At 43.7% G+C, this 26,578-nt stretch overlaps 1 protein-coding gene across 2 annotated transcripts in view; it reads left to right on the forward strand.

Moving 5' to 3' along the window:
- Nucleotides 1-2,291: 2,291 nt before the first annotated feature.
- FASTKD1 (FAST kinase domains 1) overlaps nucleotides 2,292-26,578 on the forward strand; it is a 199,845-nt gene continuing 175,558 nt past the window's right edge. Inside the window, exons 1-2 of one of the 2 annotated variants that reach the window (XM_085645355.1) lie at nucleotides 2,292-2,431; nucleotides 24,784-25,289. In XM_085645355.1, coding sequence (XP_085501481.1) covers nucleotides 24,955-25,289 — 335 coding nt within the window. In that variant the 5' untranslated portion in view covers nucleotides 2,292-2,431; nucleotides 24,784-24,954. Of the gene's footprint in view, nucleotides 2,432-24,783; nucleotides 25,290-26,578 lie in introns of those variants that run through there. The other variant, XM_085645356.1, reaches the window with a different exon arrangement.

Here is a 26,578-nt window from a genome sequence, read left to right on the forward strand (position 1 = left end):
GGTTGACCAAAGAGAAGACCCTATGCTAAAGGGCCTAACTCCGATGAAGACAACTCCGCCAATTTAGGATCGAGTTTTAATAGAATAGAGCGTTGCCACTCGCTGGACATAGCACAGTTGGCATTGCCCAATAGACATATGGCACGTTGAGCCCATCCAATTAAATCATCAGGATTTATAATCTGTCCGGAAGCTTTTGATTTGAAACCTAAATCCAAACTTTTTGTTAGGGGACCGGTCAAATCGAGCAACTTATCCTGGCAGGACCTCCATGCATGATCGATACCTTTCTTAGGATCTTTCGTGTATTTCTTTAGATATGTTAGCATGGAGGGATCCACCTCCGGAGTATCCGCCACCTTGTCCGCCAAATCGGGACGTGGACATTCTGAACGCAAACGCGCTCTGACATGTTTATCAAAGGGTTGACGCAGGTGGGATTACACATAGTTAGAAACCTCAGTAGAGGGAAGCCATGAGGAGGAGTTAGGGTGAACAATCGCATTAGGATCAAATGTTAGTAAATTAAGATGGGTCGGAGCGTCCACGAAACACTCTTTACGTTGTTTCTTAGCTGGGGGAGGAGAAGCCTCCGACCCAGACGCCGTATCAGAGGAGGTATTACCATCATCCCTGTGAGGCGAACAAGAAGAAGTGTCTTTGGACGCAGAACCATAAGAGTGGTCAGAAGATAAAGTTGTAGCCAACTTCGCAAAGTCCGAAGAGTGCGGGTTTTTAGACCCCTTGCCACCTGATGAAGAAAGGGACGTTGAGCCAGGAAGCCAGCCCTGCTGCAGGGCATAATTACATAAATGACGCTTTAAGGGTTCAATAGCCCTGACCATGGCCTTATTCACGGAGTGCTGGACTCCCACATCAAGAGCCTCGACCAGCTCATGCTCCAGTGACCCAGAGGGTTCCTCCTCAAAATACTCTGCATCATCATAATAGTATTCAGACATGTTCGGCACGTAAAGTGACAGATACACCCACAGGAGGGAAAAAATTGAGCCAATAAGCACTGTCAGCGGTGGCAAAAAACCCTAAAGGTAATGACAGTGATAGAATAAGGGGGAGTGGCTTACCCCAGGCAAGCCAAGCAACACAGTGATGCAGAAATCCTAAAGTGCGCACTTATGGTAAAATGTAGAGGGAGTGCTCGCCTAGCAATACCACTCTAGGCAGTGCCTATGCTCAATTATACAGCCCAAAACCCTTCTGTATGACTTGGGCGTCACTGGGGGACTGGCAAGGGTTTGTGGGTACAGAGCAATATTCAGCGCTGCTCCTGCGCTCCTCAAAACCTGGTAAACACAGTGAAAAACGAAACCGGGCAGAAAATGGCCAACGTGCATGCGCGGAACGACCGACACCCGAGCCAGAAAGATGACAGCGCGTTGAGAGAACGCGCGTCCTCACCCCCGTCTCTCGCTCCACAGAAAGGACACGGGCAGCAAGCCCCCGGGAGGCAATCTGCGCTCCCAAGAAAGAACAAACGCGGCGGAAACTGCAAAGTGGAGGGCGATAAGCGCGGAAAGCAGACCTGAGCAGTACCAGCAAGCGCGAGTCAGCGCTAACGAAAGGCAGCTGAAGCACAATGAACCTGCACAGCAATCAAAGCCGCAGCGAGAGCAACGCGCACATTACCACAGCAGGCACAAAGCACAGGTACAATTAAAATTCCATAAGCACACAAAGCGATTAGACAGTAAGCACCATAAATGGAAAGGCAAAGTTAGAGAGGTAATGCACTTAACTGGCTGCGGAGCAGCAAAGAAAGAGGATGTAGTATTCTCTTATGCTCCTTATATAGGGGTCTACTCTATGGTTGTCATGTGATACCCACTAGGGTTTATGGGTATTGTAGTGTGTACTTTGTTTTTACTTTTCTGATTGGCTGCTGAGAATTTTCAGTAAAGAAAATGAGAAACATAATCGGAGCCTCCGGTCCTGACATAGAATTACTCTCCACGATTTTCAGTGCCAAACAGCTCTGCGCCCAGTCCTTAAAAAGAGAGTTCTGTTTGAAGCTTCCACATGCTTGCTTGCACAGACTCCCACGAAACACAACCCACTAAAAACTGGACGGCGCCAATTTCGGATTAAGGCAAGTGTTTACTTCATACACAATCAGCGTTTCGGAATATTATGCTGCGCTTTACGAGCGGCCGATGGGCTCCAATTCGATGAATCTAGGTCACCTACCTTAACATTGGCAGTACCGCCCCCTTTCAGACCACACCCAGAACTTCTTCTGGCGTCGGACTGGTTGTTATGCAACCCGGAAGTGCTAACATTGTGGAGGAATGACATTCGTTTAAGGTGGACGCACGAAATTGAATTCATGTACCTGCAGTTTAAGAACATGTGTTGGTGTCGCCCGGTTTCATCACTTTCTAGATGTTTACCATGTGGCGGTGCATACGTAAAGGTAAGTTCTTGGATTTCTTTGCAGAAGCATGGTTTCTCATCCTTACGTATGCTAAGTATCATCTTTACGGCAACCCTGTAGGTTTAGCTGTCCCCTTTTCAGCACATGCCGCTTTTTAATTTCCCTTCATTTTTATTATGGTATACCTCTTGTGACCTAAGCTCTATCTTTCGGTTTCTGATATGTTTTTGAGAGCGTGATAACGCGATCTGCAAAACTAGATGCAGCTGAAAAACTCGCTCGACATAATTTAAAGTGGGAAGACCTTGTCATTGGTAGTTCTGCATCGAGCAGACAGCTCTATTTGCCACAGCCTACCAGGGCACAAGTCCTATAAAAGTAAGTGAGGGGACTAAGCAAGTTAGGCAGTATGCAAATGGCATCATGGCGCGTGCGATCACTTGTGACATCACAGGAAGTTACATCACAAGAGTGACATCAAATATTAAGACCTCACACATATTTTAATCAAGTATATAATGCGTCCGAGCATCTGGGTCTCAACTAAATCATGTATTATTTTTTTTTTAAAACACGTCACAAAGAAATTGTCAACTAGGAGAAGCATGGTAGTAGATCTGTTCTGCTTAACTGGATGCAAAGTCTGCATTTTATGGGGTTAAGGCACTTGCTACAGAGATCTTTGTGTTCCCTGTTAATCTCATGGAATAGTAATAATGGTAAGTTAACTTGGAGGTTAACACTTTTACTGGAGAGATCTGTGTTTTATGTTGTCCTAGATATGAATTAAAGTAGTAAATACGTTTGTGTCTCCTGCAAAGCACACCATGTAACATCCAGATGACAGATTTTTTAAATGTAGATAGGTAGGTGGGTTACTGCTTCAACACAGCTGTCCTTTTGTTACTTGCAGTTCATAAATTGTCATTCTTCTAACATAGCACCGTGAGCTATGAAGTACATGCAACTCCTAAGCCTTTTATCCCTCGCTATGTTATGTAACGCATCCTGTACAATCATTGACATACTTGTATGATTTATTGTCCATGTATAATGTGTATGTTACATAAAGTGCTCTGATACCCACATTCGAATGAGTAGCGCTATAAAAGAAATACAATAGTGCTATTTAAATTATATGCATAAATGCTGGGACAGACCAACACATTTGACATTATTACAGTGCATGCACTTACATACAGGAACTGAACAAAGTCAAAAGCATGCCTCTCTTAAATACCTGTGAAGTGATAACAAGTGGTGTGCTTTTATTTTCCCTCCGTTGGTTGCATTTGCTTTTAAGTGTGATGTTCCAGACCGCGTCCAGTCAGGATACTCCATCAAAAGCAGGCCTGATGGCCCCTTACCTTCGGCTTTTACTTTTTGCCTAGCTGGAGGTGGAAAGAAAAAAGCCCTCTTTCCTGCCTGCATGTTGCTGCTAGGAATGGAAAGCAGGCAACATGCAGGCGCTGCGGAACTTGTCCCGGTGCCTGAAAATTACACCAGGACAAGTTCTGCTTATTTCTGTGTGGCCCAAGTTCTTGGCAGGGTGGACGGCATCCACCCTGTGAAAATAATGGGTGGATGCAATGCACCCGCGTGTACCCCTTACTTGTGCCATGCAACCTACCTAATTTTGTGTATGATACCAAGCGACAGAGCTCATTTAAATATAGTCATCTGATTACAGCCAGTGCCACAATAATTATGGCATGAGATGAACAACCCTCGTTAAATAGAAACATCTCGTTAAAAAAAAACCTCCTATTCCACTGATTATACTTTAGATGGTGCTGTAAAATTATATTGGTGACACGCCATTTACTAATACTAATTGTATTGATCATTGAAGGATTAAGCCCACAGTCAGCTGTGCTGGGAATGTAGTTTGTGACAACCATAGTTACTAGGTGACCTAGCATTCTCAGTCTCTTCTGTCTTTTTACTTGGCATCATTCGCATACTAGGAATTTTGAACGAATACGGCAATGTTAGAAGCTAAACTAGAAGTCGGGAAATGCAGCTTGTTGTCGATTTGAAAAGCTTGTGATGACCGAAGGTTTCACACATGACACAAGGCTGCTTTACACCTATGGCTTACACACATCACTAGTGCTTGCTTACTTGGTGAGATGCGGGCTAAGACACACACAACCCACCTTCCCCAGGTTTCTACCAGCCCTGAGGCTGAAGTTAGCTTCTTATTCGCGCAACATCTTATTCAGACAGCGTTTTATTTGCAGTCAACATTTTAAATAAAATATAACCTTAAATAATTCAACTAACTTCATTTTATTGGACTTTGCATTGCCATACTATTAATATTTTGTTTTTCAATCACAACACATATCACTGTAACTTCTATTAGGATTTCGTCTGACACAAGCAAACTTTCCACCAAAACATGGGACAGCTTTGCCACCCTAAAAATGTATATTCATCTTAAGAAATGGAGCCCCCCATTACAATACCTGTGTGTAAATTGTCTGAATAGATCACAATTTGTGGCACCTTATCAGCCCTTCTCACCTCAATGCATTCCTAAGTAGTTATCTCTGAAAAAGTAATCAAAATTTCCGTATAGGAAATTCACATTGGCTCACAAATATTCTAAGTACACCACACCCCCTACAAGCTCCATAAGGACTTTTACTGAGCCAATCAACGTTTCCACCTGTGCCACCTTAAAGCCAATGCCTTCCTATGGAGTTATAGTCCAATAAGTAACCATCCTTTCTCTGATCAAGGTCAATTTGGTGCACCAATTTTCATATTGATTCTAAGAACGGAAGCATCCCTCTATAGTACTTGTATGTAAATTGTCTGAGCTGAGCAGAATTTGACACATTTGACACCACATGTGGTGCCCTCACTCTCATGTTTTCCTGTGCAATTATGTCCCAGTAGGTAATTGCAGTTCTTTTATAGGAAAATCATATTGATTCACAAATATGTATTGTTTTTCAAATATACCACACCCCCTACACGGTCAGAAGCACTTAGCCTGAGCCAAGCCATGTTTCCACCAAAACATGGACCCACTGTGCCACTCACCAGCCAATACATTCCAATGGCATTATAGGCAAATTAGTAACCATCTGTTCTCCCATGAAGATCAACTTGGCTCACCATTTTTCATATTGATCCTAATTGAGAGCACCCCTCTACACAACTTATATGTAAGTTGCCTGTACTGAGCAAAATTTATCAGAACAGGTGGCACCAAACTGGTTGCAACCACCTTCATGCATTCCTATGGACTTACATCTGAATAAGTGATTATAGTTTTCTTATAAGAAAAACTTATTGCCAAAACAAACACACCACATCTCTTACAAGCTCCATAAGGATTTAGCCTAAGCCAAACCATGTTTCCACTTGTGCCCACAGGTCCACCCTCAAGCCAAATCATTCTATGGACTTATAGTTAACTAAGTAACCATCTTTTCTACTTTCAAGGTCTTCTTGGCTCACTAATTTTCATATTGATCCTCATAAAGAGAGCATTCTTCTACACTACATGTATCTAAATTGCCCGACCCAAGCACAATTTGTCACAACAGTTGCACTAAGCTGGTTTCCCTCACCTCAATCCATCCCATTCCTTTGAGGTTACATCCAAATAGATAATTGTAGTTTTCTGATAGGAAAAGCACATTGGCTCACAAATATGTATGATGCTTTTCAAATACACCATTTTGCCCTACAAGCTCCAGTAAGATTTAGCTTGAGCCAAGCACTGTTTCCACGCATGCCCACTTTGCAAGGCTCAAGCCAAGCATCCCAATGGAGCTATAGATAAATAACTTGCCACCCTTTTTTAGATGAATATTATCTTGACTCGCCAGTATTCATATTGATCCTAATAAAGGGATCGTTCCGCTACGCTACCTATTTGTAAATTGTCTGAGTCAAGCAAAATGTGTCACAAAAAGTGGCACGAAACTAGTCGTCTTCGCCTCAATTTATTCCTATGAAGTTATGCCCGAACAAGTCATCATACGTTTCCTATAAGAAAATCACATTGGGTTTCACATTTTTATGGTGTTTCAAACACACCACATCTCTGTACAAGGTCCATGAGGATTTAGCATGAGCCAATCAAAATTTCCACCGAAACATGGGCTCCTCTGTGTCACCCACCAGCCAATGCATTCATATGGAGTAATAGACAAATAAGTATCCATCCTTTTACTCCGAAAGATTATCTTAGCTTGCACATATTCACAGTGATCCTAGTAAAGGGAGCACCAATCTAATGTAAACTGATTTAGTAGAGTAAAATTTGTCACAACCTGTAGCACCAAACAAGGCACACTGACCTCCATGCATTCCTATGCAGGTACATCTAAATAAGTAGTCATAGGAAAATCTTCTGGGATAACAAATATTTTCATTAGTTTTAATACACATCACACCCCCAACATATTTTAAGAGACGTTTCCCTAAGGCAAGCAACGTTTCCAAAAAACATAAGGGACATCTGCCACCCAGCTGCCCATTCTGTAAATCTCTGTGATATCAGTTCATCTCAGTTCAGAGAGGTAACATTGTCATATGAGTTCTTGTAATACTGTCAGCCTCCATTATTCTTGTCTGAATAGCCACTTTCCACCTCCAAAAGACAGAAGATTCTAAGTTTCATTTTACAGAAATTATTTTTTACTTGCAATCACTTCCTTACCCTTGCAGAATTTAATGTCTGGTGTTCCCTTTCTAGCGGAGATATTCGCTCTATCACCCTTTGCTTCCACTTTTTCTGAACTATATGGCTTCACAATCCAAATCAGGAGACTAACCTCTGTTTGATACAGCTGACCCTAAATTTTCAAAGAAGAATAATGCAATCCTTAAAGAAAACCCCTATCTGAAATATTGGTTATTGAGTAATTTTCCAGCACACATTTAGCACTTAGTATCTTTTACCCCCAGAAATAATCTAAAAACAAAAGCCTTCAAAGAAAAGAAGAAGAAAATGTTAAGGCCCTCCAGGCTACCAACATCTTTAAATTCCATTGCTATAAATTGCTTTGTAAATAACAACAAATCAGCACACGGGTAATAATGGTACCATGCAAAACAAAAGCAAACCTAGGTGCAAATGGATGCATAGTTTTGCCATGTATCTTCAAGTTTTAGCAGCCCAATTATTTAGGCCCAGATTTACCAAGATTTTGCGTCTATTTGGGTTACTTTATTGGCTCTGCCCTGTTGCAAAATGAATTTTGAGATTTTCAAGGGCACACAAAGTTGAATTGCATGGGTTTGTAAATAAAACGTTACACATCGCAGTGCATAGTGCTGCATTACGTCAGGGAGACAATCCATGGGTGGTTTATGGGTGTTCCTGTGCACCCACCCATGGATTTTGGTACAATCCCATATCTACAAAGAATTGAATACATTGGTTTGTGCCAAAATAGTATGCTTCCCTGAGGCATGCGTAACGAGGAAATATCTTCATTTCCCATTGTTACTTCCTCTTTTTGCCTAGAGGAATCCACCACAAAGGATAGTTTTGTGCGGGACGGTAGTCCTTTCTGCACAAAAATCATCCTGACCACAATGCAAGCCCCTTTGATTGGCCAAAGGGAGTCCAAAGTGTGACAGCACAATGAGAAAGCAAGACTGTTGTATATTTGTAAAAATGCTGCAGTTCTGCTCGCTCCCATTCGTGCAACGCCGGGAAGCATCCTAACTTTCTGCGCTACATTACATGAATTTGGTTAAATCTGGCACACAATACATTGCTGATTGAATATGCGACTTTCGAACAGCCAAAATTGCAGATCAGTCTTTTTCTAATAATGTAATATTCCATTTCTGGAGGTTAAATAAGGTTCTCTACTTCCAACAGAATAGAGTGAAGCTCATATAATGATTCAGAAATTTGGGTTTTGCAGCCCAAAAAGCTAGCAGCAAAAGATTTTGCAACAGTTAGATAATCAAGTATGGTTATTACCCTTGTTGATAGTTAAGATCACACTCCCTTCTTATACACAGTGTACCCCCCCACTAGAATGTTCAGGTGTGTAAGGGGCAATTAACTCCTTTATTCACATTTGGTTAAAAAGCATTCTGTAGCCTTATGGAGTATTTAGGTCCTGAATGAGAATAACCTCTGCCTAGGCCTCTAAGCATAAAGACAACCTCTAATTTCTAATGTCCTCCCAGCCAGTTATTATAGTAGCAAAGTTAATTTCCCCAAAGTAGATCATCAACCTAAAGCAGTAATTGTAGTTATCCAGATCTTAAAACTTGCAATCGCAATTTGCCATAAACTAAGGACAGATTTCATTTTTGCCCTAACATGCTCTCTTCTACCAGGCCCTGGAAGAACCCCCTTCATATAAGTGTGGGAAAGGGGTATCCCTAACGTCATCCTTGTGATAGATGGACCACAGTTACAAGGGAGAAAGATTGAATATGCAAGACAGATAAGAAAGAGGAAAACAACATATAACATTCAAAGCTCTGTATGGAATAATAAATGTCAAAAACAGATGTGTATGAAAAAATATAATTCAGACCAAATTGACATTTTACTGCACTTCATCAAAAAACTATTGACGTTTGCCCATGGTTGTTTTGTTGGAATATCGATAACAAAAATATGACCTAAAAAGATACAGTTTAAAATATTAAAACAAATATTTTATGTCCTGCAAATTAAAAATATTAGAAAAATATAGCCACAAAAAATTGTCAGTAAAAAATTTCAAATATGAACTGCAAAATATAAAGCTTAAAGATACAGTATTGTAATAAAAGTAAATAGATTTAACAATCACATTGTTTTTAAAATTATAGTTAACAATAGGCATACAAATAATTTTAATATAAAAAAGAATTCTAGTTTTAAGTAAACAATTTAATGCTGTGTAACTTATTAAAAATATTTTCTAAACTTTCTAAAATAAAATACTTATTTTAGACATTAAATACGTTTTTATAAAACATTAATATAATAAACAATGTATCGGCATTGTTAAACATTTTTAGACTTTCATTACACGTTATATATATTTTTATTTTGAAAGCAATGCAACGGGAGATAATGAATACTTGTTACAACAGAGCTGGGAAACCGATTCTACTAATTGCATGATGAAATTATAAACCACATTCCACTCCCCACCTGCTCCCAAGACACCGAACAGTCTGCTTCCATTTCTCAATAGGGCTCAGCACCATAGATTGAATGACAATGCAACATTTAGTGACATTCCCCTTCATTCTCAGGGCATATCCGGTCTTTCTTTCCCGCTCTTTTATAATAACTCCAGAGAGTAATATTGCAGCTATTAAATGATATTTTCATTTAAATTGTAAATCAGCTCAACTAATATTTCTGAACTACATATCCCGAAAATAAAAGATGTATATTTAGAACTTATTTAAATACATTTATAAATGTAATACATGTGCAGTAGTTTTATTTAAAAAATAGAGAAAAAAATGTAAATGCATTAAAAAAAAAAAACAAAAAAACAATTACTGCAAACCCGGCAGCATCCATCTTTGGGGCAGATGGAAAGAGGACCCAGTGCCTAACCGCATACAGCCGAGAGGAGGGAGTTTAAACTCCCAGATATACCCTGAGCAGAGGAGAGGAGATGAGGGACAACTGCTTCCTCTCCAGTCTCACCTCCCTACCTGCCATGCCTCAAAGCGCCTGCACACTGGACCCACCCTACACTCGGCAGCCAGGGAGTGGGAATGGGAGTAGGGGTGGGGGTGAGAGCAGGGCTTGTGATGGACTCTACTCTGGTGCAAAATGGTGAAACTGGGAGGGGTGTCAAAGCCCCCTAAAGAGACTACTGATGAGTTTACAGAGCAGCAAGGGAGGCCATGGTGGGGCAAATAGATAGAGAGGAGATAGAAATGTTCCTCCTGCGCCAAGATCCCAGAAAAGTTATGGACTGAATGATGGCAGAGGAGACTTGAGTTTCCTGTGCTGAGGATGAACTGCATCCCCTAAAGGCTGACTTTGCGGAACCTCAAAGATGACGCTCTAACTTGAGAGGCAAGTGGAAGACACGGAAGGTAGATCCCGGCAAAATAATCTGCGCTTGGTGGGAAACCCGGAATATTTTAACAAATGGTTCCTCTCTTGGTTTCCAACAGACACAATGTCCTCCTTTTTAGGCGATAGAAAGAGTGCATAGGCCCCTCGCCCTCCCAGGCGACCCTCCCAAACCAGTTACCCTTTGACTGCTTAATTATTCTGACAGGGATGTCATCCTTAAGGTGGCTCACAGCTGACAATCTGTGCTGCTTGAATCGCATACAATCATGATTTTCACTGACTGCATGGTGAGGGTCCAGCAGCAAAGATGAACGTTTGTGGAATGAAACTCAAACTACAAGCAATGCAGATCAAATACACTCTCTTCTTTCTGGCCCAACTCAAGGTAGTCTTTTAAGGTAAAAAGTGCTTCTTCGATGATCCGGAGGAAATGTAGAGATGGCTGGAACAGAAACCCCCGCTGAGGATTGCCACAGGTGGCAGATCCACTGAGAAAGATACTCTTGTAGGATTGTCCCTTCACCCAGGACCAGAAGACGCGGGCGTCGCAGGCATGCCAGATTGACACAAACTAGACTGGACACAGACAGTAACAAGCATTTACAATGCAATGGTCTCGGCATTGTTAAAGTTAGAGCTATTGGCATTGCTCATGACATTTTTGTTTGTTTTTAAAACATTTAAAGAAACGGCATTGTTATTTACAATGTCAATAGCTTAATCACTCTCAAATGCGAGACCTATTGCATTTGCACCCGCACACAGAGCCACACACACAAAGCCACCCACACAGAGTAACCCTTTAGGTTCTCTTTTGTTCTGTGGAGAGGCATTTTGTACAAAAAAATAAATGGAAAGGCATATTGTGAGTCACTCGTTGAAACAAGCAGACCGCAGAAACATCTGTACAGAGGGAGCCTTCGGTCAGTGGAATGTCAGGCTGCACGCCATGTACGCACACACGGAAGCAACGCGAGATCACGGCGCTGCCTGCTGCTTACATGCGAGGTAAACTGATTACATGCGAGGTAAACTGTCCTAGCGTGCAGCTATAAAGTGCAGTCAGAAAAAGAAGGGAAGGGCTTGGAAAGAGGGGAACTAATACAAGGCAGTGACCCACTGATCCAAATAGAGAGAGGAACAGGTTGTCGAACAAGCAAGCTAAGAGAGGAGGACAAAAAAGACGGATAAATAAAGCAAATTAAAGATGGAGTGAAAAAAAATAAAAGCAGTAGAGTGGAAAACTTTACAAAGAACGGGAGGGTCGTACAAGTTAAGGGCAGAAAGTCATATATGCAGTTATGAAGCGTCACATGGTGGAGAAACGAGGAGGGAGGGAGAGCCCCACAGGCTGGGACGAGTCAGGTAGAGTCAAAGGGGAGATGTGTATTGAAGAGTTGCCTAAAGGGAGAGGCACGGGGTGGGGGTCACACGGATGGTGGAGTTGGGTGACGTCCGAGCGAGGAGCGATGCACCACAGAGGCCCGTGTGGAGGGGTGGTGAGGGTCCGCTGGGGACTCGAAGCCTCAGGCTTTCCGCTCTTTCCTTTGTTTGGCGCTTTATTCAAGCGCCTTCACTGGGCGGAAGCAAGAGACGCTTGAAAGCCTCAATTACTTAACGTCAGATTGGCCGTTTGTCTTTTAGGGCACAGACTTACAGCACAACAAACTAGCACGGCAGCAAAACCCACTTAAAAAGAAATCTGCTTTCAGCTCCAGTCGGTTTCCAGCCTAGAAGTGGGCACCGACCTTCGAATACAGCTCTGCCCCTCCGGTCCTATTGTAGTCTCTCCGACTCTTCCCCTAAACACGTCACAGCATACAGCCCAGATCACCCGGCTACTCTTCGAGCTGGTCTATGGCAACCTAAACCCCGATAGACGCCATACAGCCACCCTTCCTGGGCCAGGGCAGTTCCCTGGATATAGAACTTAAACAAAGAATATCAAACTACACAGAGCCCACTGTTTGCACCCCCCCCCCCCCCCCAAATAAAAAAAAAAACACGATTTCGAGAGCGTGCGGGGTGCAGCCACTGCACACCCAATAACCGAGGCCGGTCTCCCGGTCCGCTACCTCAGGCTCGGAGAACGCCGATGAGAAACACGCCGGGGCTCCCCGACTTTAAAGTGGGTCCAGCCTCTACACAGGCCGGGGTCCCGGATCACAGGCCGGTCTCCTGCCTGTGTTCCCACGCCCGCCCAGACAGAGCCCCTGATCACACTGAACAGAGACATATCGAATAACACCGAATCTCTGCCCACGCATACAACCACTACCAGTCACAGTGCGCACACCAGTGAGAGCTGCGGCACATACGGACATTACATCACAGAACAGGGTGGCTGATTTACCCACACCACTGCACGAGTGGGAAAGCGATCAGCTGTAGAGGGGCCATGAGACAGGAAGAAAAGTCCTAGCTTGCCGTCTAAAGGAAGGGGGTGACACACAGGACAGTATTGACACCCACGTGTCAAGCACCGGGCCCTCATCCCCAGGGGTAGCTGCTGTCTCCCAGACCTGCAAATTCCATCAGGGACTGGAGTCACACCCTGTCACGAAATGCTCCCGCTGCTGTAATCATGCTCGCAACATGGTGCGAGAGCCCAAACTCACATCAAAAGGGATCCCCTGCCCCCACCCCTCCCGGGCAAAAGGAAACCCCGGGACCACCCCAAAACACTATCCTGGTGGGAGGGGCTTCGTCTCACACAGCAATAGAAGGCACCCCTATAACCAGCTGCACACCCCTTTTCTAGGAGTTCACCATATAATTCACGATAGTTACGATTCCCCATGGAAAAGCACTTTAGAGACTTTCCCGTATGCCCCACCACAAACACGTGATAATAAATGAAGGATTAGCCAGAATTAACAAAAGAGACTTGACCTGCGATAACACCACTTGCACAGGGAAAGTTTACTTCACAGCCAACCTGTGGCATGAAATCTCCAAAGGTGACGTGCAGAGGCTAAACGTTTGTGAGAGTATCACCTCAACCTAAAACAGCATGGGCAGTTAGTTCTCTTGCATGCAGCATTAAAACATACCACTCCCTCCATCAAGGAATTCCAACACAGAACAGACACAGGCTGTGTGTGGGGCGCTCCTGTCTTCACAGAGCCCCCATTTAATCACATTATAACAATGTTTGAAACAAAGCTGTTGGGACTTCCTTCAACGTAAAACGGGAAACAGTGACCACCGCACCCAGCCCCCTTAAAAGCCGTCGCGTGAATGAGTGGGAAAGGGGGGGGGGGCATTTTATGACCGGGCAGTAGAAACTCCCCGTCAGGCTCAACTTTCCATTATTCAGGCTCACCTCTGCAAATCCGGGAGGTAAAAATCCACAGAAAATCCAAAATAACTGCCCTCTGGTCCGGTGTACACGGCGGGGTTCCCAACATCCAGGTTAAATCCAAGCGCCCCCGGGCGAAGGCACAGGGCGAGGAAAGCCGCGAGGGCGGGGAGGGCTGCCATGGTTCGTCTCCGGGGTTCTCTTTGGGGACCGGCGCTGCTCTCTGCCTCCTCTCCTGTCTCTACGGCCCCTGCTCCAGACTGCTCTCAAACCGTGGCTGTGGGCTCTTTCCTGCCTGTGAGTCACTGCAGCGGGCCTGGGAGAAGTCTGCCCAAACTCACCGAGCCCCCTCTAACTCTGGCGCAGGGGCCCGCCTGCCCTAGGCATTGGAACTAATTAAGTATGTTCTGTGTGCTTTTCACATCACAGCCTTAAACTCTGCCCTGCCCCTTGCCCGGTGACATAATGGTATTATCCGGAGACCGCTCTGCCTCTCACCCCCTTCCTTTAACCTTATTAAACCGCGAGAGGTGCACAGCGGCGGACCAGCATCGGCTGGGAGAGGGCCCAAGCGGTCCCCCAGGGGTCCTTCACAAGCACCAGAGAGCAAAAGTTGTGCCACCTCAGGTGTGGGGAGTTAGTTCATCCAGTCCGGTGTTTATTCATTGCGGGATATATGATACATGCAGTTGTAATGCTTTCGCATTAGAAATACGGGATTCCAAGGCCAGCTACACAACAACTACAAAAACAAGTGCATGGGTCCGTATCTATTTTTAGATAACGAATGCTGCCTTACCAGAGCAGCAGCCAAACACGGGAGCCAACAGCAGGGGGAGAGGACGCCAGGAACACCACCGCCTTTCTCCAAGGCGAAGCAGAAATGCCTTGGCGAAAGGCAGCGGCGTTTCCGGATTCGGGGGCGTGTTTTTCTTTTCTCTCCTCTTGCCATTGGCTGGAGGAGATAATCAGAAAAGTTGAAAAAAACACACCCCCGAATCCGAAAAGGACGGGGCCTGTTCGGAGTGACGAAGCTCTTCTCCAATGGCTGGCCAGCATTCAAGAGGCCAGCCAATGGAGAAGAGGGGAGAAGAGGGGCGGGTGCAAGCCCCTCTTCTCCAAAACATTAAATCTCCGACTTCCGGGTCTGCCTTCGGCAGACCGGACGGTCCTCGACCTAAAAAGGACTCCTCCTTATTTGGGAAGAGACATGAGGGCACAACCGGGGCACTCTTGTCTGCGAGTGAGAGGGCCCCTGGAGACTGAGGTTTTGCCTTAAACACATGCTCGCCTATGGAGTAGAGTCTGGTTCTACCTGGCATCCCCTTGGGCACTAGAGGTGAAAGACAGCGCCTATAGAGGAGGTGTGACAGCGGAGATGGCCCTGGACTCTGCTTCAGAGCCATCACCGGGGTCAGATTCATTAAAATTTAGAAAGGATTCTGCAGTATTCAGAGTCCGTAGCTGGTGTTTGGGTGGAGGGCGGTGCTAAGCCACGGGGGGTTGTTTTCATGGCATGTTGAGGAGTGTTCTTTCAGGTGGTGGCAATTACTTCCTTTCTAGAAGTGTGAGAGTTGAGAGATGGACAGCGAGTTGCCCCAGTAGTTTGAGAACTTCTGGAGATCTTTTTAATTTTTAGGCGTGTCTATATCCCATATTTCTGTTGAAAAGCAAGATCCATACTCTTTGTGTAATCATGTCAGAGCATTGTCCACGCCCTGTAGCCAGCATTTTGTGCTTGGTCATGCCATCAAACAAAGCCTTCTCCAGCTTAGTTTCAAATAGTGTAGTCCCAAAGGTAGCAGTGGCTACTAAGATTGCACCCACCGTTGGGTCTTCCTCGATAACATCAAAGGTAAGGTTACTATAATGGGTTTTTTAACACCCATTAGAAAGAGCACCAATGGGCAGTTATGTAACACGACAGGTTATAGCTTAATTGCCTACCTAGACAGATTTCACATATTTAAAGCATTCCTAAGGCTGGATTACATTTTAATGATGCCCACATGTACTCTCTCTGTTTTCACCTGTTTCCACTCTTCTTTAATCGATGATTCAATAGTTTTTATTGCATTTTCTCGAAACGAGGCACAGAAAAGGTACACCAACATAACTGTGGGTGGTCACAGCCACCACTTAACAAGTACTGCATATTTCCTCCACCCCCCCGTATCGGTTCACCCCCTTCATTTCTCATCAGTTTTCTGGGGGTACAGAGGGGCCAAATCGTGGGTGCAATGATGGATCAAGCAGACTCACAGCTTTCAGCATTTGAGGGCACATCCGGCACCTAAAGTCTGACTGTCTGACTCACGCCGGCGCGTGTGATTCGTTCTACCGACTGAAGTAACCCTTGAACAGCTGTCCGAGCTCCTGTGATTGAATTATACATTGCTCCGTCCGCCGCACCTTCATCTATTATCCCTGGACATCCCGTGTCCCCCTAGATGAAGCCCACACTCAATCCTCGACACTGCTAACCAAATATTACGTAACCTGGTCCTGATGATGGCCTAACTTGACTACAGGCCTGAAACGCCGTCGACTTTCACAGCGAAACTCCTGCCGCCTTTATATACTGGATACCCTTCCTTACTTGTCTTTATTCATGTACCATTAATTGCTTGGGTATCTTGAAATGTGAAACGAATTTTAACTTCACTTACTTTTGTTGCGCCCACCACAATCGCTGTATATACCACATCACGTGTCACTTGCGCTGCCATTAAACATCACGAGCATTTGTGCACAGTATGTTATTGGTTACATGTCATTTAATGTAATGCAGTGCTACCGCCTCATGTGCTTGTAAATATGAAGTTTAATATGTCCAACATGATCAGCAATTGAAATACAAATTATCTATTGAAAAAAATGTCTCCCTGGCTTTCTCCCCTTTTGATTTAATCGATGGTAATTAACTGTGCCCAGCATACTTGTACGCAAAATAATACCCTTGTTTGAGACACTGTTGTTGGTTACATTGTTCTGAGGTTGGGCAAGCCAATGCCCCATTTGGAAGTAGTGGAAGTGTTCAGGCTCTGGGATCCTATAGTTGTGCTTGATATCCCAGCAGGACTCGGAGCACCTTCTGCTTAGAAATCTTGAAGCCGTTAACAGCCTGTAGATCTTCAGACTTAAGTCACAAGTAGAAATGGCAGGTATCAAGTCTGTATTATCTGCTACTGGCATGAGGGGTGAGGGGGAAGTAAGAGAGGTGTTTTTGCACGCTGTGGAGTTCCACACAGCAGGTGTAGCCTGAATAATGGGGGTGGCGTATAGTAGTCAACTGTACATACTTTTCGAAACCCATAGTACTTCACCGATAGATCTAGAAGCCAGATTTTCATTGATTATAACACCACTGCTTATTTATTTCCCCTTGCAACTGTTCATGTAGCATAATTGTGACGCTTGATAGTAGAGAGTGAGATTTGGAACACCAGCTACCCCTCCCTGGTATGCTGCATGCATATTTTTGCAGAAAGAACTATTTGACCACCCGCCCATATGTAATTGATTGAAATAACCTGTCGGCGGTAAATGTCTTCTCTCCTAAGAGGAACGGACATGGCTTGGAATAAATACAGAATGCGAAGTAGCAAGGTCATTTTGACTGCAGATATGCACCCCTTCCAGTAAAGGGAAGGATTTCTGCAATGCGCAAATGAGGATCTGGCCTCACGCATGAGAAGGTCGAAGTGAGTTTTTGTGCAGGTTTGACGGTTGGGTGTCAATTGGATACCCAAATACCGAATGGAGTAAGTGAACCAGCGAAAGGGTGTAACGGAGCTTAAAATGTCAGTTGACGCAAGCCTTCTGACTAGGACTAGACCGTCGAATTCAGTCATATTTACTTGGAGGATATAAACAAATAGAGAGGCAACTACAGTGTTATATATACAGGAAACAAAATATAGATGATCATAGATCTCAGTTGGTGATGCAATCACTTTGCTTAATTGTATTTTTTCAAACGGACGCAGACAACGCGTTTCGTCTTAAAAAGGCTTCATCACATTTGCAAACATGAAGAAAACATATGTATGTAAACCATACAAATCTACATGTAACATTGAGAACACAAATAATTACAAACGTCTTTTGTACACTATACATGATAAATGTACTTGGAAAATTCTTGTACTAAAGAATTTTGGCATGTGAAAGCACGCTTGATCTATTCTGTAAAATGTTCAATGTGGTCTATAATGTCAGATTCAAGTAGACAAATTGGATAATATGTTAATATGCGCAAAAGTGAAGTTTGAGCTATTAATCAGAAAAACCCATATAATCCTTTAGGAGGCTAGTTCTGTTTCGTGGTTACATTTTCACGTGCTGGAGACTGAGAGAGGCTTCATAGTTGGTGATATGTATTTTGAGGTGAAGGAGGTATTGAGAACCGGAGTGGTCCTGGCGAATGGAACCAATATACAGTTTGGAACAGCTTAGACAGTCAAGCGGCAGAGTATTCCAGTGCATATGGGGACTGGTCACAAGGCTTTCTATTTGACTTGTATTAGCGTGTTGGAATGGAATCTATTCATGTCCAGCTAGTGGCATCTTGCTGCTGGGTCAGAAAAGGGGGAGGTAGAGAAAATATCAGGGGGAATGAGATGAGCAGGAGCAAGACAGTAGCTTCCTGAAAAGCAGTGACTTAGAAAATAGTTTTTCTTATGTCGGGAAATGTAGCGACAATCACACAGACCCTCATTTTGGTGATTAAGTCAGTGGTGAGTTATGGAAATGAGGAGACAATCCGAGTGTCAGCAAAAAAGAGCTGATTTGATAAACCAAAGGAATAATGTATGACACCAAGCAATGGGGCGGAGTGAATAAGCGAGAGAAAGGCAAACGGCCAAGGATAGAACCCAAATAATAGGTTGTGGGTCGGAAATGAATTGTGCACCAGGAAACTGATTTAAGCTCGGTGTAAGGAAACCCACTTCAGTGTTTTGCCAGCAATGTGGAATACTGAAGGGTGTTGAGTTGAAATGAGGGACTAACAGGTTGGCAGATGCAGCAGACAGTCCATGGTTCGACGAGAGTCGGGTGTGTGCAGAAGTGATGAATTTGGAAACATACGAGAACTTTCTTTGTCGAGTGGATAGTTTGGAAGCTGGCTTGAATGCAAGTTGCTTAGGGAAATGTCAAGACCATCCTGTCTAAGACGTTAAATATTTTTTTGTGGTGCATATGGCAATATGTAAAAGGGACAATTATGCTTGATTCTTTTATAGGTTGATCGTGATATGGCAGTCTTTAAGCATTATGGGTAGTCATCAGAGAGAAGGGAGAAAGAACAATTTAGTAGTGGATGTTGGCGCTGTGTAGGTCATATAAAGAGATTCAGCTGATTGGGGGCAGAAATGATCTGAGCGTGAGCAGAAATGGTTACCAGTTTTAAATATGGAATGTATCTCACAAGGGGATGTGAGTGAGAATGAGGTTAGTTTAGGAAAGTGGATGCCCTGCGTGTCGTGTGACTAACAGGGACGGAGAAGCAACTAGGACTCTGTGGTTCCTGTGTTATTTTTTAATATGGATGTACTCCGCACCTTTAACGGTAAAGACGGTCAGTGGTGCATGGTAGATGGTGAGGTTAAATCTGAACCGATGCAAGTCGGTCTTACCATTATCCTGCTTGGGCATTGCACAAAGCTGTGATGGGAATAGTGGAAGAAGACGGGGTCGGGGGGGAACCGAATGGAAAGTCCTATAAACCATACCACTGAGGGTATACCTAGCTTGACTATTGGTTTTCTATAAGTTTCACCAGCGTAATGCAGTTTCATGATCGAGGTATCTAACGTGTAGCAATTTAAAACGTTTGTTAACATTTAATTTTGCAGATATACTACCATTTAGTGATTTTTATTGACAATTAAGAGCATGCAAGAGGTGTGTAAAATAAACCTAGTGAATATACCCATGTTAATATTAGGACAACAAGCATTGAAAAATGAGTACCTTTTCCATTTCCATTTTCATGCACCCGCTCTTAAAACTAATGAAAAAAGGAATCGAAAAATGAATAAAACAGATAAAATATACGTATATAGTTGTTGTATTTTCTCCATGTGAACCCACAAAAGTAAAAGCAATTTAGGTCTAGAGGGATACTGTACATTATAGCCCGCTCTTAAAACTTCCTCCGAGCTGGATGCCACATGTATATGCACCTAGATGAACACAAATGCATCCTACACAGACAGAGCAACAGGGTCTCAAAGCCGGACAAGGCAGCAAGTAGTTGGGCACAAAGACTAAAACATATAGGTGCTCACAGCCAATCCCTCATAATATATATGCAGTCATAACTGCACGCAAGCAGGCTTGCATACATGACCTTGGGTACGGATTGACAGAAAGATTCAGGCATTGTTCACACTTAAGCCCTTCTGCAGAGGCAAAGAAATAATTTTAAAAAGTCATGGTGGATGGAAACCTCCTTACTGTCTTTTGCCAGGCTCTCACTAGAGTCCTTCTCTCATGTCTGAATGGTTAACCAAATGATGGTTGTGCGTGCCTTGAAGAGTACTGAGCGATGATAAATACTGTTTAGCATGGCCTGAGGATTTCAAAGTGGTGGGTGACTGATGTCAGCAGTCATTGATAACAGCTGAGTCACTGAACCCACTTCTGGGCTTGTAATGATGATGTCCGTCAGCATCCACATCCACATCCATGATCACACTTGCAGTTCATGTCATCAAAATCAAAATGTGTATCTAGCTGTGCAAGTGTAGGAAATCACATATTAGCATTCATGTCTATACACATGGCCATAAGCCACTTAAGCCTTCCCTCAACCCAGTCAAGTCTGAACCTTATTTTAGCCTGATCTCCTTTGTTCAGCTTTACTGCAAGTGCCGTTCTCGCTCTCAGTGCATTTATTGACCCCACTTAAAGCTTCAATGCTTATCTAACCTCAATTCTGGAGCATATGCACCATGTCGCTTAAAAAAATATTTAATAATCCGAAATCCTTCGCCAATAGACGGGCCATGTTCCTTCCTCCCTCCTTGCTCACATGTCCTACTCTTTTTAGATCGAGCCTAGCACAGCGCGCATGCGCTACTCTAGGAAAACAAACTCTTGGAATCACTCTGGACTTTTCACATGCATCGTGCCTGTGTTTTTTTTTTTTATAGCATTTTTTCTATTGGGCTTTGCGTGCGTCTTTCTTGTGGGCAAAGGCGGGTGCATGTCCCACCTTTCCCAGAAAATGTATCCGCCCATGGCCTACGGCTTGCGGTTACGAGCAGGGGCGCCATCTGCTCGGGGTCATGTCACCATCTGTTTTTATTAATTAGTGCGTTCGCTGCGCTGCCATGCTCACTCGCCCCTGCTTCTCTCTTGCGCCATTCTTTTTAATCAACTCTCCCTTCACATGCCACATGCACACGCACAGCCCTGCCAATGCTCTGTTTGCAATGAGAAACTTGTGCATTCGCTGTCATGCTAGGCCCATTGCTGTTGACTTGTAGAAGGAGGAAGGCAGCAGAATCGTGTTTTGACAGTGGCGGCTGTGGTAGCGAGCCCTTTGCTTACACACACGGCTCCTGATTTTTTCCACTGTGCTCGCTTTCTGATTTGGTACTGGCATTATATAATGCGATCTTAACTTTAAGGCAAGCACCCTATTAAACTTGTGTTTAACCTCACAACCGCAGGTTCGAACCCCAGCACGTCTGCTCAGCCTTTCATCCTACTAGAAGCCGACAAACTAATTAACATTCATTTGGTTGGCAATAAACGTCTGTTACTCGGCACCAAGATGCAGCATACTCCAGCCCCGCCTTCACTTGCACACTGGGATAACTCACTTTCGCCTCCTTTCAATTCGGCTTCTGATTTTCTAAACTGTGCTCGCTTTCTGATTTGGTACTGGCATTCTATAATAGGAGCCAGCAGCAGCGGCGACGCGCAGGCTGCCATCTGTTGTGGGTCAGGTTTAATTTCCAGACCTTGCTGCTTTTATTAGAAGGCGCGTCCTCTCCACCCCACCTCCACAAGAGTGCGCTTTCATTTTCTCTAAAACACAAAGGAACAGAAACGAAATCCATTACGGTGACATCTTACTTTTCAGCGGAATCGTCAGCATCGTCTAATGAGCGGGCCTTGGCCAACAAGCCTACCCTGGAAGGCAACAAGCAGTTGCTACAGTAGTTAAAGCTCCTTAAAGACCACTCATGTCTTGAGGACGAAGGGAACGATCCTCGTGGGGTTTCAGTAAATAGCTACATCGTGATGCTTAACCATTTGTTGACCGGATGATCATGCTTCTGGTTAAACAAAACACGTTAGCAATCAGCATTTTACCTTAACTGTTGTGGAGAAAAACCAAACCTCTACAGCAGGTAGGCACAGCGTAACTCTTCAGAGTGTATCTTTTCGCTCACCCACCTCAGAAATCTGTAAGCACTTCTCCCTTCATTCCGTTTTATTTTTTGCATTATATAGCGCGAATGAAGTCATCAAAGCACTTTACATAAGTATTAGTTCCATTACCGAAATCTGCCCGGTGGGTGATAGTGTGCTGCATGGCTAAACACTTATAAGGTCCCAAAGGCGAGACCTATTGGCTATGCCATTGCTTGTTTTGTTTTGGTGGTTTTTAAAATCCCAATTTTATTAATTTTTATTACAATGCATGCAGTGATGAATGGCAATATGCACATTCAGAAAGTGAATATGAAAAGACAATACATAGCGTAGTAGATGCCGGTTCAAATTTTAAACCAATAAACAGTAACATTAGAACTTTACAGATAACCGTGAGTCATGTCCTCCCAGATCAGGCCGTCCCACCAGTCAATGCTACTACACATAAGCATCTTACCACATTCCTTGCTGGTAATGTACTGTATGATGTGGTGATCTGTGCATCACCCTCCCAACCCCGCACTTCACTCATGACAGTAGGCAGATTCCGGTTTCCCCGAGAGTGGGATCCTAGTCCATGGAGGGGTGTAGACCCAGAGACCTTCAAGTTAGAGGGGACTATAGTGCAGCGGTCAAACTGGTGCAGGGGAAGGAATCAGGGAGACCTCGCCTCCCTTGTCTACTCTACAAGTGATTCTCTGAATGTCTGGAGATCATTGAGTCGACCGTCCCGTCAGGCAGCAATTGGGATCTTGTACAGCCTGCTGAACTCTTCTCAGTGCCACCGCTTCAGCCATATCTCACTTAAGCATTGATGTGCACCAATCGTGCAAGGTCAGGAGGGTGTTCGTCTTCCAGTTCAGGAATATGGGACGCCATGCTATGAGGAGATCCAGGTCAAGGAATCGGGTAGTCTCCACATGTGTTTTTGTTTGTTTGAATGCTCCCAGCATCACCCCTTCCATGGTGAGAAACCCCTCGCGGCCCGTCACCTCCACCAATGCTCATACTACCCTCTGCCAAAGGCCCTTGTCACCAGGCAGTTCCAGAACATGTGTGCTATATCTGCATGTGGTGCATGGCACCGGGGAGTATCCCTAAACGATTTACAGTTTCATGGGAGTAAGATTAACCTGGTGAAGAATGTTGTGTTGTATGCAGTGCAATTTCAGATTATGAGACACTTTCCTCGGATAGTGCAGAGCTTTCTCCCACTCTTTGGTTGTTAGATCCCAGCCTATATCTAATTTCCAGCATTGTTAAGGGTCGAGTGTGGTGTGTGCCAATGCCTGTGCGAACCAAGTAATGCACCTCAGCCCATTTCTCTTGATGTGGAGGGTGTGCACAAGTAGATGTTGTTCCGAGTCCATGATACCCCTCAACGTCCCCAGCTCAGGCAATAGCCTGCCATGTGCTAAGAAATGTCCAGCTGGCAGGTTGTACTCCTGCAGTTGGGCAAAGGGTATGAGAGCGCTGTCCCGAAGCAGCGACTCCATTTTCCCCCTCCGGCCTCGGTCAACGCCCCCACTCATTCCCGCCCAAGTGCCTCACAAAAGGAAGCTATGATGTACAGTCTGATTCCCAGGGAGTAAGATGTGATTGTTGGAATAATTCGTAGCCCCCTGCGGAAGCTGTCGCAGGCTATGCGCAGCAAGGTGGTGTCCTCTCAAAGAGGCTGTGCCTGTGAGAGTACTACACCGGCAACTATGGCTTGCGCTTGATTCACATCCGGCAGGCCTAGTTCTTCCACCTTGCGACCGCCAACCAATTCTGTAGGCCACTGCAGTTGCGCTGCCAGATAGTTGTGCTCAAAGTTGGGTGCCCCTAGCTCTCCCTTGTCTACAGGCAGATGTAACTTCAAGGCTCAAATATTAACGAGAAGAGAAGTATATCTGCGCTCAATGCCAATAATCTTAGTCAAAGTTAATAAAAATCCGTCCAGTTACTGAAATAACAGGCACGAAAAGTATCTGTTTTACACCTATCGTCGTTTAGGGAAGACGCCCCACAATAGGGGTGGAAAGTGTACCGCCCAATATCCTTGATAAGATAAGTCCACAAGTGGATCCAAATATGCGGATATATTGAGCGCAGATGTACTGCGCTTCTCGTTAATATTTGAGCCCTGATGAAGTTCCCTCAGAGGAACGAAACGCGTTGGCTGATGTCCACCTTTTACTATCTACTATAATAAAGAAAGATTTTGGATTACCTTGGAGAAAACTGACTTTACTCTAGGTGCACCTTCCTTTTCTTACAAAAACTGCTTATCTGGTTCTCAGTGGAGCTTAACTGAGGCAAGCTCTGAAGTGATTGCACAGGACTCGTATTATTCACAAAAATTGGGATTGATGTGCTGAACCTTGGATCAGCCGCTGTTGGTAGTGTTTTTCTGTTTTAAAAGAGCTGGGCACATGGCATGTACAGCATCATAGGAAATGCTTATTTTCTGACAGTCTGTTAAAAAAAAAAAAGGTAAAATTATGCAGTTTATTAAAAAGTTCACAAATTACTTCCAAATAGTTGTTTTTAACTTAATGAATCTAATGTTTTGTAAGCGTTTTTCCATATTGTAAAAAGAACTAAGAAAAGTAACGTGAGATAATTAAGGACCACGTGAGCCTATTTTGTTTAATGTGTACTTTTACTATATTTCCTTTGTTTCAGCTACACTAATGGAGCTTCTTAGCCTCTAAACATAGTTTTACGGGAATGTGGACGTCAACGTTTTCACTCTTCAGAGATGTTTTCCTCTGCGGCTTTGTACAACACCTTAAACTGAACAAACCTCTTAATTTCAGGAGTGTATAAAGGAGAAGACTTCACAGTAACAACAAAATGCTTAGATTGAGGCAAGTGCACTTCCTCTCCCTGAGATTGGTCCAGTTTCGTACAATAAGCACTGACCAGCTCCTGGATGAAATTAAGAATTGCTCCATGGAAGACCACGTCTTTGATGTTGTAGGGAAGAAGAAGGCCAAACTTTCAGTGAAGCATGTGGGTTGTGCTGTGCAGAAGTTGTGGCAGTTTCAGAAGGAAAAGCCCAAGCTGCTGAGAAATGTTGATTATGTCAGAAACCATCCAGAATTTCTTACCCTTCGGATTTTAGCTGAAAATAAAATTGATTTTATGGATGATGAAGCGGTTGTGGACATACTGTACTACATTCTGAGGTACATACAGAGATCTTTGTTATTATATAGCTAATATTGATTTCTACAGTTGGAGTTTACTTTAAATGTGCAGGCATGGGTGAAAGAACTTAACTCCTCTCACAACCACTTTTTTAAAGTGAGCTATTTTTCATGTCATTTGTTATATGCAGTCGACCCTGTATGATTTTTTCCCCCCACCATTTAATGTAATTTTATTATTTCTTTTTTCTCTACCTTATTTCAGCTCTCCATATACAAGTTTACCTTATTTTCCTATTAACCCCTTCGCTGCTAGGTCTCCCCCCACCCCCACCCCCGTGTTAAGCCTTTTTTTGGCTATTTGGGGTAGTTCGCGCTTAGTTCCCTGTAACGTTTTGACCACATTAGGTATCCACGCCAAATTTGCGTCCTTTTCTTCCAACATCATTGGCAATCTAAAAGTACCCAGGGTTTGTGGATTCCCCTGGAGGGGACCCAGAAATTAGCCAAAATACAGCTACATTTTGTTTCTGGGGAGAAAAATGGGGGAAAAAGTGCTGCAAATAAAAGCGTCACGTTTTTTTCCTGCAAATGGTATCCACAAAGGGTTTGTGGGGCTGAAATCTCAATATTCCCAGCTTTCAGGGACTGACAGACTTTTATCAGAAAACCAACATTTTTACACAGTTTTGGCATTTTACTTGTATATAGCCTATTTTTGCAACTTTTTGTGCTTTCAACCTTCTTCCAGTTAATGGTAGAAATGGGTATGAAAGCAATAATGGATCATGGAAAGCAATACATTTTGGAAACGTAGATACAATTCTGAATTCAGCAAGGGGTCATTTGTGTAGATCCTTCAAGGTTTCTTTATAGAAACTAACAGTTGAATATAGGAAAAATTGAAAATGAGTTGGAAAAAACAGCCATTTGTGCCAACGTTTTCACCTGTAACCTCTAATTATGACAGCTGTTTGAAAGCAATATACCGATACATCCGCTGGACCTTTCTGGTTGTGGGGATATATAGGACTTGTAGGTTCACCTTGAACCCGACGAACCCTGAGCCAATAACTGAGCAGCGTCTTGCAATGGTTTTTTATTATGTACCGTGTATGTAGCAAGTAATTTGGGAAAATATATACATGGAAAAATCGGTATGAAAGACACCTATGTATTTCTGAAATTGTAACAAATTATAGAGTTTAGAAAAAGTAGACATTTGCACATTTCCGAAATTGTGAGTACCCATAGTAGCATGAGAATTATAGGTCATTTTTCAAAGTGACGTCTTTCATTTGGAAGTCAGAAATGCATCAAGTCAATAG

Source organism: Triturus cristatus, chromosome 3_1, assembly GCF_964204655.1.
Source record: "Triturus cristatus chromosome 3_1, aTriCri1.1, whole genome shotgun sequence".
NCBI classification, from domain to species: Eukaryota; Metazoa; Chordata; class Amphibia; order Caudata; family Salamandridae; genus Triturus; species Triturus cristatus.